This window comes from Rhipicephalus microplus, chromosome 3, assembly GCF_043290135.1.
Source record: "Rhipicephalus microplus isolate Deutch F79 chromosome 3, USDA_Rmic, whole genome shotgun sequence".
NCBI classification, from domain to species: Eukaryota; Metazoa; Arthropoda; class Arachnida; order Ixodida; family Ixodidae; genus Rhipicephalus; species Rhipicephalus microplus.
The window spans coordinates 251,332,932-251,350,189 of record NC_134702.1 but is presented as its reverse complement, the minus strand read 5'-3'; the positions used below and the strand labels follow the sequence as shown (position 1 = coordinate 251,350,189).

At 42.8% G+C, this 17,258-nt stretch overlaps 1 protein-coding gene across 4 annotated transcripts in view; it reads left to right on the top strand.

Moving 5' to 3' along the window:
* Ube4B (Ubiquitination factor E4B) overlaps positions 1-16,425 on the top strand; it is a 244,571-nt gene extending 228,146 nt beyond the window's left edge. For all 4 annotated transcript variants that reach the window (XM_037420066.2, XM_037420059.2, XM_075890893.1 and 1 more), the window contains one exon: positions 16,034-16,425. In XM_037420066.2, the coding sequence (XP_037275963.2) occupies positions 16,034-16,089 (56 nt within the window). In that variant the 3' untranslated portion in view covers positions 16,090-16,425. The remainder of the gene's footprint in view (positions 1-16,033) is intronic.
* Positions 16,426-17,258: the final 833 nt, after the last annotated feature.

The window sequence follows — 17,258 nt, the reverse complement described above, 5'->3', positions numbered from 1 at the left end:
CGTTCAGGAGCACCTGCGACGCTTACGAGAACTACCGAACGTTACACGCTTTACTGACGTCCAGGGGTTAAGGACCTTGTACGATTTCGTTCAGTGTCGTTTACATGGACTGAAAGGCCTCAACGTTAGTTCTTCTACTTACGCGGCTATGATGACCGACATATTACTCAGAGCCTTGCCAACAGACATCGTTGTTGAATACCACCGGTATATGGCCAGGAGTATGTCATCTTGTAACGAGGCACGTGAAAGCAGCCGGGACATTCGCGCAGACGATGACTTGCAAGATCTACTCAAGTACCTTCAAGTAGAAGTAGAAAGTCATGAGCGAAGCAGAATCAATGAAAGTATAGAAAAGAGATACGCCCGACATGGAGTGAAAAATGCTTCCTCGTTTCAGCCACCGCAGCAGCAGCTCTATGCGCGTCCTGAAAGATAGATAACAAGGTGTGCATCTTTTGCAGTTCATCGAACCACATTACTGAAGAGTGTACCGGCAATATAAGCAGGGAGGCAAAGCTGAAGAAGCTCACGACCGAAAAGCGCTGCTTTCCTTGCACCATGGAAGGTCACCGCACCAAAACCTGCCGCCAAGAAATACAACGCGGAAAGTGCAAAGGAAGACATGTCTCTTCAATGTGTGACCGGACATGGAAGCCTAAGAAGGCTGAACTTACAAGCAACCCAAGTACCGTCACAACGAACAGCCTTCATACAATTTCCTACACAAGTATAGGCACAGAAGTTTTGCTGCAAACATTTCGATTGTGGGTTACAGGGCACACCAAGTGCGCCTAAATCCGTGGCATAGCAGACAGTGGCAGCCAACGCACATTTATACGTAAAGATGTTTCGAAGACTCTCAAGTTGAAAGAGCTAGGTAAAATTAGCCCGAGTCTTAACAACTTTGGACAGACAGGATCCCTTTCAAGGTTGAACCGCGACATAGAACTTCGTCTGCGTAGTCAGTACGACAATCTGGAGCACTTCATCCAAGCTATAGAAAGTCCATTCATTTGGAACGACGTAGTTCAGGTACCAGTGAACCATGAATTCATAATGGAGACAAAAGACAGTGTGTGCCCAATTGCTGACAAGCTATTTTTACCTGGAATGGCTGCTGTACCTGGAGTAAGTTTCTTACTTGGAGAGGATCATTTGTGGAAGTTTATGACTGGAAAGATTCAGCGTTGCTCTGCTAACAGCGATTTGGACTCCCTTGGTTCTATCTTTGGATGGATGTTCCAAGGACCACTCTTTTTTAGTACATTGGTCAACTTAGCCTCAGCGACTACGTGTGAACACTTCGACTTAAACGACTGACAAGGTTCTACAAAAGTTCTGAGAACTTGAGAGCATTGGAATCCTACTAGACGATGACAGCATAGCCAAACGCAATGCATCAGCCCTGGAAGAGTTTCAGAGAAGACTCATTTGTAGATGGTCGCTATGAGGTCAGTCTCCCATGGAAAGACGAAAGCACAAAACTTGAAAGTAATCGAGCGGGAGCTTTAAAGAGATAGTTATCGCTCGGAAAGAAAATGAAGCGAAATCGAGATTTCGCAGTGGAATATGCATCGACTATAACCAATGATATGAAGATAGGACACGCTGAACGGGCGTCCACCGAACCTGACGAAAATTACAAGGTATCATCTAGGATTTATTATATGCCGTATCATGCCGTCGTACGAAGTGAATCTACGACTACAAGAGTATGTGTGGTCTTCGATGCGTCAGCACATCGACCTGAATATTCTTCACTGAACGACTGCTTAGAAAAAGGTCCCAATCTGCTGACTGACGTGGTGGCTCTTCTCACACGGTTCAGGGTGAATCCAATCGTTTCAACGGCCGATATAGAAAAAGCCTTTCTACAGATCAGCATCAGAAAAGAAGATCGAGACGCTCTGCAGTTTCTCTGGTTCAAAAACATTCCAACTACAGAGAATCCAGAACCTGAAATAGAAGAATGAAGGATGACCAGGGTTCCCTTCGGGACCACAGCAAGTCCCTTTCCTTTAAATGCCATTTTGCAACAACACCTGATGTCTGTAAAGGGCAAACTACAGTCCACAGCCAAGAGAGTAGCTGAATCTTTCTACGTAGACGATCTTCTCATCGGAGCTAGAACGAAGAAAGAAGCGCAACAGATCTACAGAGAAGCCAACCTCTTGATGGAGTCTGCAGGTATGCGCCTAAGGAAATGGGTGTCAAACTCGACGGCTCTATGTCAACTGTTTTCTAAGGCCGAAGAAACTGAAATTTCTTCGGGCTTCGTCAAAGTGCTTAGCCTTATATGAAACCCATCCACAGACGTTATGACAGTTGCTTCAAAGTCAGCGCTTGGATATTTGCAGACAGAAAGAAAGCCGTGCAAAAGGTCGGTGTTACAGACGGTATCAAGGATATTCGAGCCATTGGGGGTGATAGTACCTTTCATAATCCAAGCTAAGATACTTGTTTAAGAGCTGTGGAAAAGGAAAGTTGATTGGGATGATGAGCTACCAGAAGATCTTGATATACAATGGAGTAACTGGTGCTCAGAATTACCACATATTTATGAGACAGCCATCAACCGTTGGGTGAATGCTTTGACAGGAGATTGAACTGCACAACTACACCTGTTTTGTGATGCCAGTCAGAAAGCTTATGGGGCCTGCGCTTATGTGAGATATGTTGGACAGAAAAAAGACGTCGCTACGGCCCTTCTCATGACTAAATGAAGATTTGCACGTTTACAGACAGTTACGCTATTCAGACTCAAACTCCTTGATGCGGTGCTTGCAACTAGACTGGTGACATTCCTTATTAAGACCCTCAAGACATTTCAATAGAATATAAACGTGACCTTCTGGACCGATTCTACCATCGCCCTACATTGGATCCGAGGAGCGATATTGCAACGGCAACAGTTTGTAGGCAACAGAGTATCAGAAATTCAACGTAGCTTTGACAAAAATCGATGGCGACATTGTCCTGGGAATGATAACCCCGCAGATTGTCTTACGCGGACACATTGTTGCAATCACTGAGCCGCGATCAACTATGGTGGCAGGGTCCATCATGGTTAAGAGAGGAAAAAGAAGCATGGCCAACGAACACACTGAATGCGCCGGGTGGAGAAACAGACTTCTGAGATCCGAGCGTCGTGCAAGTTCTACATGTGAAGACGTTTTCTCCAATATTGGACCTGGGAAGATACTCCAGTCTTACACGAGTCCTACGAATTACAGCGTGGGTCTTAATATTCATCGAGAGTTGTAGGAACCCGCGCCGTCGGGAGAAATCATCGAGCATAACAGACAAGGACATTAATAAGGCTGAAGACTATTGGATTCAAGTAACGCAAGAAGTATACTTGCAAGAGATTAACGAACTGGACAAGGGGAAATTGTTAAATCCACGTTCCAGTGTCAAGACACTGCATCCTTTTCTGGATGCGGAAAGGCAACTGCGTATAAGAGGCAGGCTACAACTAGCACTAGAAACTGAAAAGGTGAAACATCCTGTTCTTTTGCCTCCACATCATGAGTTCACTAAGCTTCTCGTCCGTGACTGTCATCGGCGCATTCTTCATGGAGGTGTACAAGACACGCTAACTGAAATTAGAGAAAACTTTTGGATACCCCGAGGACGACAGTTCGTGAAGAAAGTTGTTGGGGGATGCAACTTACGTGCGAAGTACAGAGCTAAACCAGTGAGCGCCTCTGTGGCACCGTTAACACGAGAAAGAGTGTGTCGTTCCGATCTGTTTCAAACTGTGGGAATAGATTTCGCCGGCCCACTGTACGTGAGAACGACAATTCATTTTCAAAAAGTTACATAGCTTTGTTCACGTGGTCACAAAAGCTATACACCTAGAGTTGATCTCGGATGTATCAGCTGACAGTTTCATGCTGGCTTTTCTTAGGTTCACCTCCCGCCATGGATTGCCGGGTGTTATATTTACCGACAATGCAGAAACCTTCAAGAAGACTTCGAAGCAAATCACATCCTTATCAACTATGTTATTCAACGGTAAATTTCAAGAATACTGCTCTCAAAGAAGGCTCGAATGGAAGAAAAGGCAGCGTGGCGGGGAGGCTTCTGGGAAAGAATGGTCAGGACAGTGAAGTCTACTCTACGGAAGATTCTTGGCCAGCAAAGGCTCACGTCCGAAGGGCTGACCACAGTGCTATACGAGGTAGAAGCAATGGTAAATTCGAGGCCCCTCACATATCATCGTCAACAGAAGAAATAGAAGTACTGACACCAGCCCATTTCTTGACTGGTAAAAGAACCACTAGTATTCCTTACAACCCACAAGAAGTCAACCTTTCAAGCTCGAAAGCCTCACTTACAGGAAGATGGATGCATCGCACACAGTTAATTGAATATTTTTGGAGAAGATGGAGAAAAGAGTATGTGCTGAGCCATCAGTATTCAAGCTCAAGATTTGAACCATGGCAAAGAAGGGGAACTAGTGCTCGTCTTTGAAGATAAAGCACCGCGGCAACTTCGGAGGACGGGAATGACCATAGAGCTACACCAAGGATGGGATGGGATCGTCAGAGCCTGCTCAGTGAAGCTAGCCAACGGATCTGTCATACGAAGAGCTGTCCAGCATCTCTACCCCATTGAGCTTTCGCTGTCTTAGAAGACTTGAACTACGCGCCTTTTTGGGGGTGGAAAATGTTGATTATTTCTTTAGTGCGCAAAGGCGTGAGCCTGTGCATGGACACACAGAAAAGAAGACGAAGAACGACAGCATTCGCCAGGAACAGTATGGCAGTAATTAGCCTGTGCCGCAAATATATTGTTTAACTCTCAACTGGTGTTTTTTTTCTACACGCGCTGTCTTCTACAGTGTGTGTGGTTGCCGTTGCTGCAACTGCTGTGGAGGAAAGCGCGGCTGTTCAACACGATCATGTATGGCAACAACATTACTGACAGAACTCCGAAACTGTGCGCACGGCCAACACTCGACCAGTCAAAGCAGTGCTGCTTTCCGCAAACTCTGTGGACAAAGACACGGCAGCTGCAATCATAGATAGCATAAAAAAACTCAGTTATAAAAGCACGTAGATTGAAAACGAAACTCCCGTTTGTCGCAACCGCTGTGCATGAAACCGCGATCCCGGTGATGGGATAGCGGTATGATGGATAACGTGGCTGACGCAGCGGTAAAAAAAAGGGGAGAAACAACATAAAAGACGTAAAAAAGGGGAGAAACGTTTCGGTGTTCCTGTCCAAAGAATCTAGTTGCAAGGAAGCCAAAGCTCTGACCCGAGCTTTCATGGCAGCCAGCTGCGCCGTCTCGTTCGGTCACATGTGGAGACATACTCAAGTTGCTTTGACGGAAATCAATTTTTTTGCTAGTTGTTTTGATGACGCAAATATTTGGGAGCATTTGCACTACCCCTTTGAGGCTCACCTCAGTGGGAAACCCTACCTTTGTGTGTTTGGGCACTTTAAGCTGTTATCAGACCGCAACGCCGATGTTTGCACTTGCGTTGGGGACCCCCCGCCCCTCTTGTTTTTCACGAAGTCTTTTTGTTTTTGTTTTCTTTTTGTGCCAGAAATGGGTGAAAAGAATTCAACGCCTCGATTTAATTTATGGCAGCTAAACATGGTTATGCTTGTCGCTAAAAGGAAATCCATCACAGCTTCAAATTAAAAAAAAAGTCGCTACCCTGCCCCCCTTTCCCCTTCCCCGCTCGGTCGTTTTACGAATTTCTCTGTTGTCAGGTTGGCAGGTATGCACCTATGCCCTTGTTTTCATTAACGACAAGATTTCTTCATCAAGCGAAGCCACTTCTATGCGTTTCATTGATCCCGTACATGAGTCGCTTAATTGAATGTAAGCTCCATTTGGACTCTTGTGCCAAGTCTGTGTGAAAAGTTTGCTAAATTAGGCAGAGTGATAATCATTTTATATACTCAATGCCTAAATACTTTTCAGTTCTTCTGATACAATGAGGTTTTAATTCAATTTTTGTCATTTCCAAAATGCCTGAATTACTTTAGATATCTTTCACTCGGAGGTGGCTTGTTTCATAATATATCTGCAAGAACACCTCTTTCTCACGTTTTGCAATCTGCCGCTAGATAAAAATAACCAGTAGGGAAGTGCTCATTTTTGTACAACTCTCCCTGCACATGCAAAGAAGAAAACTTTCTTTTTCACTTGTTTTGTTAATCAACAGGGGTTTCTGTAGACACAGCAGTCGCATTACAGTTGAACCTCTTTAGAAGAGGCTTGCTCCGGGCAGCAATTATTGTCTCTTATAAGCAGGGTACCACGTATTCATTTTCTTATTCACCCCTGTTTTATTGTAGGCACATTGGTGTCCTTATATCACTGTCTTACAAAGGCGTTCGACTGCATAACTCTTTAATTACTCCGACATTTCAGTAAGTCTTGCAGACAACCATTTAAACTCCAAAGGACATGTATTTCATCAATATAAACTGGTTATGTCACATTGCTGGAAAAAACATTTTGAGCATTTAAAGGAGCACTGACGTCAAATATTTTCATGTCAAGAACTTTGCATCAACAAGTAGCTATCTACCCCCAGCAGCAATTCGCGACCTATAACACAACTGAGCGATGAATAACTATCACTTTTATTGATTTATCACTGGTATGTAGCACAATTCAAAATGGCTGGCAATCCCACCTTTTTTAGCGCTGGGAACGCTACCAGTGGTGCTACCTCGTGGTCACCTCCAGACCGCTCTACAGCTGACCACTCCTTCACAGAAAAAAGTGGCATGAGGCCATGCTGTTCCGCAAGCATTTTATATGCTAGGCGCACACATTCAGTCATGCCTTGTCACCTGCATTGCCGTCGTCACCGTACAAAATGTTGACTAGGATCTGAAGCTTGAAATCACCATGATTGGCGACATCACAGATCATTTTGCTTTGATCAACGCTATGCGTAACAACAATTCCAAAAGGGACACCATTCCAAGCAGCACTGGGGAGGTGCCCGAGGATGCATGCTTTGGCCATGCTAGCTCGTGCGTCTTAATTAACTATACATTGTTGTGTGTAGCGTGCACAGCATTCACGTATATGCAAAGGGTCAAGGGAATGACGGCATAGGAAATGCACACCAGCAGACAAATAGAATACGTTCCCTGCTGCCAGGTTCTTCCTTGCACCTCCAGATGGCCCCATTTATCTGGCCTCTCATGGTGGCGGCGGCAATGACCCACCCGGTATTACGCAGACACAACGAAGTTTATCCACGAACTGAAATTCACTATTAACGATACCTGCGCATTACTCGTTAGCGACGATATCTGTCGATACACTACTCTACTTCGATAGTTTGGGTCGTGTTGGCGTGCAACATATGTCTAATTAAAAGACTCCGTCTTTGCGCTTTTTCTGTGCTTCCGGTCAGACGACTGCAACTTAATGGCTTCCCGACATGCTGACTGATGCTCGAGCACACATTGAATCAAGCTCTTTCCTTTCGCTGATGTTTTACGGTCGTTTGCATCTTGGTAATTTCACGAAATTATTCAAAGTGGTGCGACGAAGATCAGACATGACAAGTGAGTGCGTTTCCAGGTTTCGGCGCCAGGATAAGAACACTTGGATCGTAGACGTCATTGCTATTAGCACATCGTCACTCAGCATGATATGCGTAGAATGCATCACACCAAACACGCTAGTGTTGTTGTCGCAGTGGCATTCCATTTGCCATTAAGTTCTTGTGTGCTGTTTGCCGTTGCAATAAAATATCCTCCGCATGACTGACGCAACTCAAATTTTGCCAAGACGACTTACGTACATCGACCACTCCAATGAGGGGCACATCTTGATTTTTAAATTTGATGTCAGTGCTCCTTTAAGTGTCCCATGCACCATGGAAACAGAGGCACATGCCGTGTTTGTGGGGCTTCGTTCAGGCTGACGAAGACACTGATGCTTTCTACAAATGCTTGTTGGCTCAAACAATTTCTGCATTGTGTGCTAGCAGCTTCCTTGTTTGTTTTAACATGCATGTGTGTTTCTTTATATAAATGCGTTTAAACCTGGGAGTGCTAGTCAGCACTGCTACTAGCCACGATGGCAAGTGTGGAACACTTTCTTTCTGCCTGCCTCTGTACCTCAGTTGGTAGAGCATTCAACCGGAAGGTCGCAGATTCTCTCCCTGCCAGCAGCAAGTTGTCTTTTCTTTCACTTATTTATTTATTTATTTATTAACCCTCAGGGTCAATAGGCATTACAGAGGGAAGCGGTTACATTTACAAAAAAGTGCTAGAGTTATGCAATAATACAATAAATTTGGACAATATTTATTCATGTACCCTAAAGACCCGAGGGCATTACATAGGGGGGGGGTAATAAATAGTATACATACATAGAATCAACACAAGAAGTAATAAAAAGTTTGAAAAACTGAATATTATCGTGCAAAAATAAAGAATATAGAAATGTATGGTAATTAGAAAAAGTACACAGAAAGCAATTATCAGGACAAACTGCACTAAAAGGGGAAGAACAACGAGGCTGAACATTTTTTTCCCACACAGTGCTAAAGTGACCGAGCTATAGAGTGAGCTAGAAATATAACGATGCACACGTGTAGTTCGTATGAGGCAGTTATACAAGGTTGGCTCAAACATGAAGATGAAGTTTGTTTGTTGGTGAATTCGTCGTGGCTTTTTGTACAAACAATATCCATAGGCAGTTTATTCCATTGATTATTAGCAAAAGCCAGTGGCGAATATAACAACAGGTTTGTGCGGGCAAACAAAGGTTGTAGTTCGAATTCATGATCAATGTGAGAGAATATTCGATGTGCAGGTTTAATAAGTGCAGACAGTGGCGAATCATTATGATAATGAGATTGTGGAAGAGAGATAGAAGTGAGAACAGTCTACGTGACTGTAATGACTGCAACATAAGCGATATTTCTATTTCATTTATACTAGAAGCTTGAGAGTAATTCCTTGTTATGAAGTGGGTGCTTTTGTTTTGAAAGGACTCTATTTTATTTATGAGGTAAGCCTGATGACGGCTCCATATCTGAGAACCATAATCAAGTTTAGAGAGGACCAGTGTATTGTAAGCTAAAATTTTAGTAGCAGAATTAACGAAATGCAAGTTTTGTCTGATGAATCCTAGTGTCTTATACGTCATGCTAGTGATAGTGTAATGTGTAGGTTCCATGATAAGTCACTCGTTAAATGAACTTTCAAATACATGAAATTGCATACATATTCATCTTGTTTTTCATTCAATGTGTAGCGAAGAGTTATTGCATTTATTTTTGTAGTAAATGAAAGAACCTTTGCTTTGTTGACGTTGACTTCCAATCTGCCAGTCCTGGAACCACTTACTTAACATATTAAGACCTCTCTGCAGATTATTAGCATCTTCACTGTTAGTCACCACGTTCTATATAGTTCTATATAGTTCTATATATCACGCAGTCGTCCGTGAACAACCTTGCCGTAGAAGTCATAAAATTAGCTGTATAATTAATGTAAATTAGAAATAGAATACGTCCAAGCAGAGATCCCCGAGGCACTCCCGATTTCATGTGCGCTAATGTGGAGTGTTTGTCGTTAACTACAACGGATTGGCACCGATTAGTTAACAGTCCTGATATCCAACTGATTACATGATTTTTTAAGTTAAGGCTGGTAAGCTTTATCGAAGGCTCTTTTAAAATCTACAAAAACGGCATCGATCTGGCATCTATCATGTACGGCAATGTGAGTATCGGTAATTAACTCAAATAACTATGTCTCACAATATCGTTCGCACAGGAAGTTGTGTTGGTTGGCAAAAAAGAAATTGTTAGCCCCTAAGTAATTCATGACTGCCAAATAAATAATGTGCTCAAGCAGTTTACTGCCAATACTAAAGAGATTGGCCTGTAGTTACTTGGGTTAAAGCAGTCTTCGGATATAAATATAGGTAATTACACAGGCTAACTTCCAATCGTCGGGTACACAGCCTGTGTCGAGAAACTGTTAGACAACGGCACTCAACATGGGACATAATTCTAGTGTTACTATCTTAAGCAGTTAGGGGCATATCTCGTCAGGACCTGGCGCAGAATTTACAGGAAGGTGATCAATGGCTGCTGCGATGCCTTGTGGAGTGATAAGAATATTTTCTTTTTGGGAAGTTAAACAAATAATGCGTAGGTTAGGTAACATTGGAGTTTCATCCGTAAAAACAGAGCTAAAGAAATTACCGAATTCTGTCGCGGCATCTGACAAGGAGTTTTCCGTCTTTCGTTATTGATATTAGGGCCTTGAAGCTGTAACTTGAACTCACAACTTTCCAAAATTTTCTGCTGTTGCTTCTTAATATGCTAGAGATATAGTTATAAAATTTGTGTTTGAGTGTTTGGCTTCCGTTCTACGTAACTGCGCGTGTTCACTATTGTGCTTCCAGTAATCCTCAGGCGCCGCCAATTTCGCTCTTGAGTATAATCGTTTTTTGTTTATGCAGCGTTTTACTTGAGTCGTAAACCATGTGCTTTGTGTGAATGCAGCTACGGTGACTTTGGGAATATATTTTTCTCTTAGTGAGATGAGTTTATCGCGGCGATAAGTGCCCAGTTTTTGTTTGCATCTCGGTCACTAAAAGAGTTTAAAAAAATCAATAGAAAAGGAAGAGAGTTGGCTTGATATCGCAGTAATATTTGCTCGCCCATAGTCGAAGATGGTTTTCTTTGTATCGCGTGTTTTTTTTTTTTTCTGACAATTTCAAATTCGCAGTGTAAAATTTTGTGATCGCTGACACCTTCTAATACGTTAACACGCATGCTGCTTGGATCAGTAGTGAGCACGAAATCAAAAATTCATTCGTGGCGCGTTGGCACAGAAACCATTTGGCTTAAGCTAAACAAAGAAAGCACATCAAGAAAATGTTGATATTCTCATTTTTTTTTTGTGTCATCAAGAGCCGTGCATTCCTGACAGTCAATCTCGCAATAATTAAAATCACCTGCCAAAAGAATTGGTGACAATGGGAATTGGTTCTTCACTCTGCTAAGGAACTCGATTAGGTGCTCTAGGAAATCATCTGTTGAATCTGGCGCGCGGTAGCAGACCCCGATGGCACAAGTTACAGCTGCAGAGGAGCTGTAACTGAAAGTTCTCTACTTTCCCTGTCACGTCTTTACTAAATTTTTCATTCGAGACTACCAATGGACCTTTACAGAAATTGGCGCGTGCCCTCCTACAACGGCTGCAAAGCATTATGGGAAACCGGAGCGCCAGCGTAGTGTCGTCTGCTCACGGAAGCGTTGGCTCACCCTGTTTCCCAGAGCGCGCGGGCGTACAAACGCATTGTTGCGGGAGTGCCACGTGTCGTAACCCCGCTTTAATCTGCACTCACAGAAGAGGCACCACGCAGAGCAATATAGTCAGAAAACACTAGCATCCTTGACTTATAAATGACTTGGGAAATCGCTTACATACCCGCGAAAAGGCCCATCGAATTGGAAATTTTTCTTGGCTTTCGCGGTGAGTACCTTGTGCTTCGTTGATCGTATTTCCACGTAGCAGAAGCTTTTGTCATTCGTTTTAATGTCAGTGTGACCGTACAGCTTCATTATTAGTACTTTATGTTGAGGACTGTCACTCATGATACGCTTCCGCGCGATATGCAGTGTAAGACCATGCACCTCGCGAATGACAATGTCAGAATTCCACCTTTATAAATGAGTTTTAGCTCCACTATGTGTATATTTAAATACTAATTGCCTGTTTCAAATGCTGTGAGTGAGAAATTTTGCCCTTGGGATGCTGAGAGTAGTAAAAAGCAGCTCACATTACATCCATAGAGCGGATACTTTGCATGCAGTATTTGCGTTCAAAGAGCGTAAAACCTGCTTTCTCTGCGTAGTTCCTGTTTCCATGAGTGTGAGTAGGAAATAAACTCAAGAATTTCGGGCCTGACTGCGCAAAAGGTCATGACTAGTTAACAATTGGAAGAAGTATACAACGGAATGAGCGTCAGTGTGCATAATTCACACAGTATTCTATTTTACTGTTTCAGCTCCTGTGATCTCTTGCTTCATTACAGTTTAAGATTATGTTAATTTAGCAATTTGTCGTTTGTATACATCTGCCTCTCCAAGCTGCCCAAAACATACAACCATTCCTGTCACCCTTGCGAAAAGGGCCAAGGACAAAACATCTGAAGAACTCGTCTCTCGGCATATTCAGAAGGAAAAATTGCGTAGCATGAACATTTTTACGGTGCTGATAAGCACTCACTATCTGGGCACAGATGGTTTAAGCCAGAAAATGCTACTGTGGAAGGCTGTTAATGGTCAGAATGACTCTAAAAGCAATCGTTAAAGCCTCATTTAATGTGGGAAAGATATATACAGCCACAGCAGCGCTTACATAACCTGACAATGTGAAAGAAACTGAGAGCAAGTGTAGCTTTTGTATCCATAATCATGAAATTGCGACTAGCACTCTTTGCCTTGACATAGGGAAAAAAAGAGAGAGAGAGATGCCTAAAGCAAAAATACGTGAGGCCTCTAGGTTTATGGTCAATAAAAGGCAGACACATCTGAGCATATCCATGCAGTAAACAGTAAAATAAACACTACATAACATCGCAAAAAGAAAAACTCGCAAGGTTTCTTATGCATTAACCCAAGGCGACCTCAAGGAGACAGCCGTCTGTTTCTTTTTGTTCAGGCAACTTATTGATCCTCCCCCTCCACCCCTGCAACTGTTTTCCGCACATAAAGTGGCTTTGCACTGATTTATGACTGGAGGCATTCCAAACTTTCAGCACCTCACCTGGTTCTGCTCGGCCTCCATGATTAGTGAGCCGATCACACAATAACAAAGCAGTGCAAAGCGACGATGTCGTCTCATGACCTCATCATGGGACGTCATGATGACCTTACACATTCTGGTGATCCGTGATGTCACGATGACGTCGTATGTTGACACCATCATGCAATGATTTTTGCATCATCCCTCTTGACACAGACGCCGCGGGACGGCAAAGCCCCCAGCGGTCAATTTTTGTTTTTAAGCGAAAACCTTAGATACCTCATCAAACGTGAAACTCGACTGTTTGCGTCTCACGTTGGCGACGTTGAGTGATCGAAAAGAACCACTGCGTGATGACAACATATATGACATCAGACATCACCAAAAATTTTGACGTCATCAAAACATTACGTGAATTCACGTAATCCCTTTTTGGAGGCAGTGCAAACCTTGTTAGGTACAGCAAGTTTTCAAAGGGTGGTGTGAATGGTGGCAGGCTGGTGCGTCGGCCAAGGGGTGCAAAAGGGGCACTGGCGCCCTTCAAGCCACACAGGCACCTGCCCACGCCCAAGCTACACCAGTGCTCTCCCCCAGCCACGATGCAAGATGGGTTTGCACCCACAAAAAAATCCTGCTCACAGTCATAGACTGGCGGGGTAGGATCAGTACATCAACTGAGAAGAAAAAGAAGATGGCTTTCGCCATCGAATTATCTTAGGTGGATGGATAAGGGATCCTGTCAGTTTTTGACGAGGTATCTAAGCCTCTCATCTTAAAAAAATTTGCGTAGTTATTTACAGCTAAAGCAGCAAGTGTAAAATCCCAGCCCCGTAATTACAGTTAGTGAGGTCACAGATAGCAAAGGTCCAACTTAGCTGCATCACCACAAACATCAAAGCCATAAAGTAGCACCAAGCAATGTACCATTATTGTACTTGTTGAGGTCTAACGTCCCAAAACCACCATGCGATTATGAGAGACTCTGTATCGAAGGGCTCAAGAAATTTGTGCACACGGGCCTAAACATTTTCGTTGCCATCGAAAATGCGGCCGCCGCGGCCGGGATTCAACCCTGCGACCTGCGGGCTAGCAGCCGAGTGCCTTAGTAGACCACCGTGGCGGGTAAACAATGCATGAAACGTCCAGTGACTTTCTCGTAATATCACATTCCAGAACCGGGCAAGTGTGTCTGCCGCTTTTCTTATTCAGCATGTTTAGTGATGATTACAGTTATTTGTGACAAACAACACAGTTTAGTATGCGTGAATGAAAATCGGAGCGATCAGAAGAAGGGTTTCTTCACAGTAGCAGCTCCATACACCAGTCAAAACCACTCACGGCGCGTGATGAAAGCAGGTGAAAGTGGGAAAACGTCGTGTGCTCTGATCGCCGGCGCTCCGCTCTCCCATATTGCCCCAGCGCCGATCCACCAGGGGAAGGTGCAGCGCTGCGATTTCTAAAAAAGTTCATTCCTTAACTGCTGTGAGAAGTTGGTCAACCTAGTTCAGGCCCTGGTTCATTTCAATGTCTTGAGAACAAAGTAGCAAGTGTGCAAGACAAAATAATATTGGCGTTAATCGGCCTGTCATGCAGATCTTACTTGTAGGTATACTCACACGAAGCCATACGAAATAAGGCGTTTCGGCTTCTTTGACAAGGTAGAAAAACAGCCTATTCGAGCACGGTATGTGTAAAGGCAACACCCATCACTTATTGAAAGAGCGTCACAATTTTCATCCAGTTGGGATTTGCAGCTAACCAGTCTACAAAATTGATTCACAATAGAATGGTACACTCACCTAAAAAGCACGACAAAGTGACTTGATTAGGCACAAGCATTCAGCAGCAAATCCTGCTGTTTTCTTCTTCAATGCCCTTCTTATGGTGTTGATGGCCGCGCTACGGTCCGTGGCAGGCTCCCTTGCGATGTCGGCGAAGTAAACAGAGTAGCTTGTCTCACTGGCGGCAAGCAATAGTAGCTGCAATAGTAGCTGCAATTAGGTATGTGTCAGCCGGTTTGTAAAGATTATCAGTATAAATAACACAATAAGTAACTTAACAATAATATACATTGGCAATTGGTGTAGGACAATAAAGAAAATAATTAATAGTATTGCAATGAAGCAGTAAAGAGGGACATATGGCCATACGTCATGTAAAATTACACCTAGCATATACACCATGCAGACTAAGTGTGGAAGAAAAAATGAACTATGATGTCACTGGTAAAGCACGCTTGATTAAGTCGGTCTCCATTTTCTACTGTTACTGCGTGAAGGCAATTCCATTCTTTTGATGTACGCAGTATAAATGAATAAAAAAATGCTTGAGTTCTATATGATGTTCCATTCTTTTGATGTACGCAGTATAAATGAATAAAAAAATGCTTGAGTTCTATATGATGGAATTTCAACTTCATGTATATGGTCTAGTGTATTGGAAATCTGCTGTGAATGACTGAATAGTTGGTTATGCAAGTGTGGATTATGATAAAGCTTATGAAAAAGAACGAGATTATGCGTTTTATGTCAAGATGCGAGAGTCGGCAATTTAAGATCATTTCTCATTGCTGTTGTGCTCGCAGTGGGACTATACTGAGAGCAAACAAAACGAATAGAATCGTTCTGAATCATTTCTAGTGCCTGTGAGAGATTTTCACGAAAAGGATCCCAAACTGATGAAGCGTATTCAAGCTTAGATCTGGTTAGTGTTTTATACAAGAAAAAGCTTTAAGAAAGAGAAGGTCTTGTAAAATTTTGACGAATGTAACCGAGCATGCTATTTGCTTTATTTATAATGTGTGTAATACAATAATTTAAGGTTAGATTCGGCATTAAATGCACACCAAAATATTTTTACGATAACACAGGGTTCTAATAGTTTACTAATGAGTCTGTAAACAAGTTGACTTATTATTATGGTATAACATTTATATTAGTTATAACATATGATAATTATTTCAAATATAACATCTGCATACCATCTTGGGCCTTCTTGGCTGATAATTATCAGTACTGTTGTGCTTAACAAAGAAAAATGAGCACTTGAAGAAGTGCCTGCTTGGGCTTTTGGTCAACTTAAATAGATGCTGGATTATATTCTAATTATGATGAATCTCTAAAATATGCACAAATCAGCACATCAACACATCTTTCGTGCAAAGAATGTTTATAGACAGCCTCTCATAATTTGCACCTCACTGGGGTGTGGGTATGAGAAATACTTAATCTTGAAAATCCAGCAAAACCGTTTTTGCGTCTTGCAGATGAAGAACTCCGGCAGCGCATCACCGAGTGGAAGCAGTCCCGATCTGGCCAGTGAACAACCAATGCATCGACTCTGTCAAGCACCAATGTCAGAGCATCAGAAGTGCGTCTTCGGTGCAGATAATATATTTATTGCACGTGTCGTCGAGGGTCGCCAGCTACAACTGCTTCGGACCAGACTGTTCTGGCTTGCAGAGACAAACGTACCTGAGCCCTGAAAAGTCCTTTTGCCAGCAGTGGCAGCTGCACTCTACAAAAATGCTCTTTTGCGAAAGGAGGTTCACACAGGCTACGAAGGCAGCCAACAGTCAAAGCATGTCATTTTGCAAATTCTCCAGAATATTGTTTTCTGGTCGATGATAAATGTGGCACCAAGTGTCTCTTGATCTTTTTCGTGTGAAGTTTTCCGTACCCAACTTCTCTCTTTCTTCTTCTTCTTCTTCTTCTTTTTTTTTTTTTTTAAGAACAGCCAGGCTATTTATCTGACAGCTGCTTGGGCTAGTTGGTGATTTGGAATCAACATATTTGTGCAGCGCAAGATAACGAGTAGTACTTATTGTGAGAAAGACGATAACCAGGTGAGAAAAGCTAACCGTAAAAAAAAAAGAAATGCGTAAACAGGTGTTTTGTGCTTCAATGCTGGAAGTTCTAGCCTTGGGGAAGACAAGTCCACTGGTCAAAACATCGCCTTCGGCAAATAACCACTATTTATGGATTTCGCATCACAAGCTTCCCCTTTCTGCTGTTTTTTACTGCTAAAAAAGTAATTCAATGTATAGGCACAAGGACTGTCAAGGTTTAAATAACACACATACAGATCTCTTCATAGCCAAGCTCCCCATGCTTGTATATGAGAGCCTTTTATATGAGCAAGAAAAAAATTGTTTCTGTCTGTCATTTGTACTTTTTCCACCAAAGAGGCCCTGAAACAGCCGAGATATTGAAGATTGACAATCTTCAGAGAAATAGGGCAATATGATCATGATAGTGAATAAGAATCCATGAATGTTTTACGAAATCGCTAAAACATCAAACCATAGATAAACATCAAACCATAGATCACAAGTGTGTGCCAATTTGTTGCTCTGTGTTCTAGTATCTCTGCAGAAAGCTTTTGTCGTCATGGAGTTCCATCACGGTGTTGTGAATCAAGCAAGTGAAAACACACAAGCTTAACATTTTTTCACTGCATGTGATGCAGAATATACAGTGGTGTATCAAAAA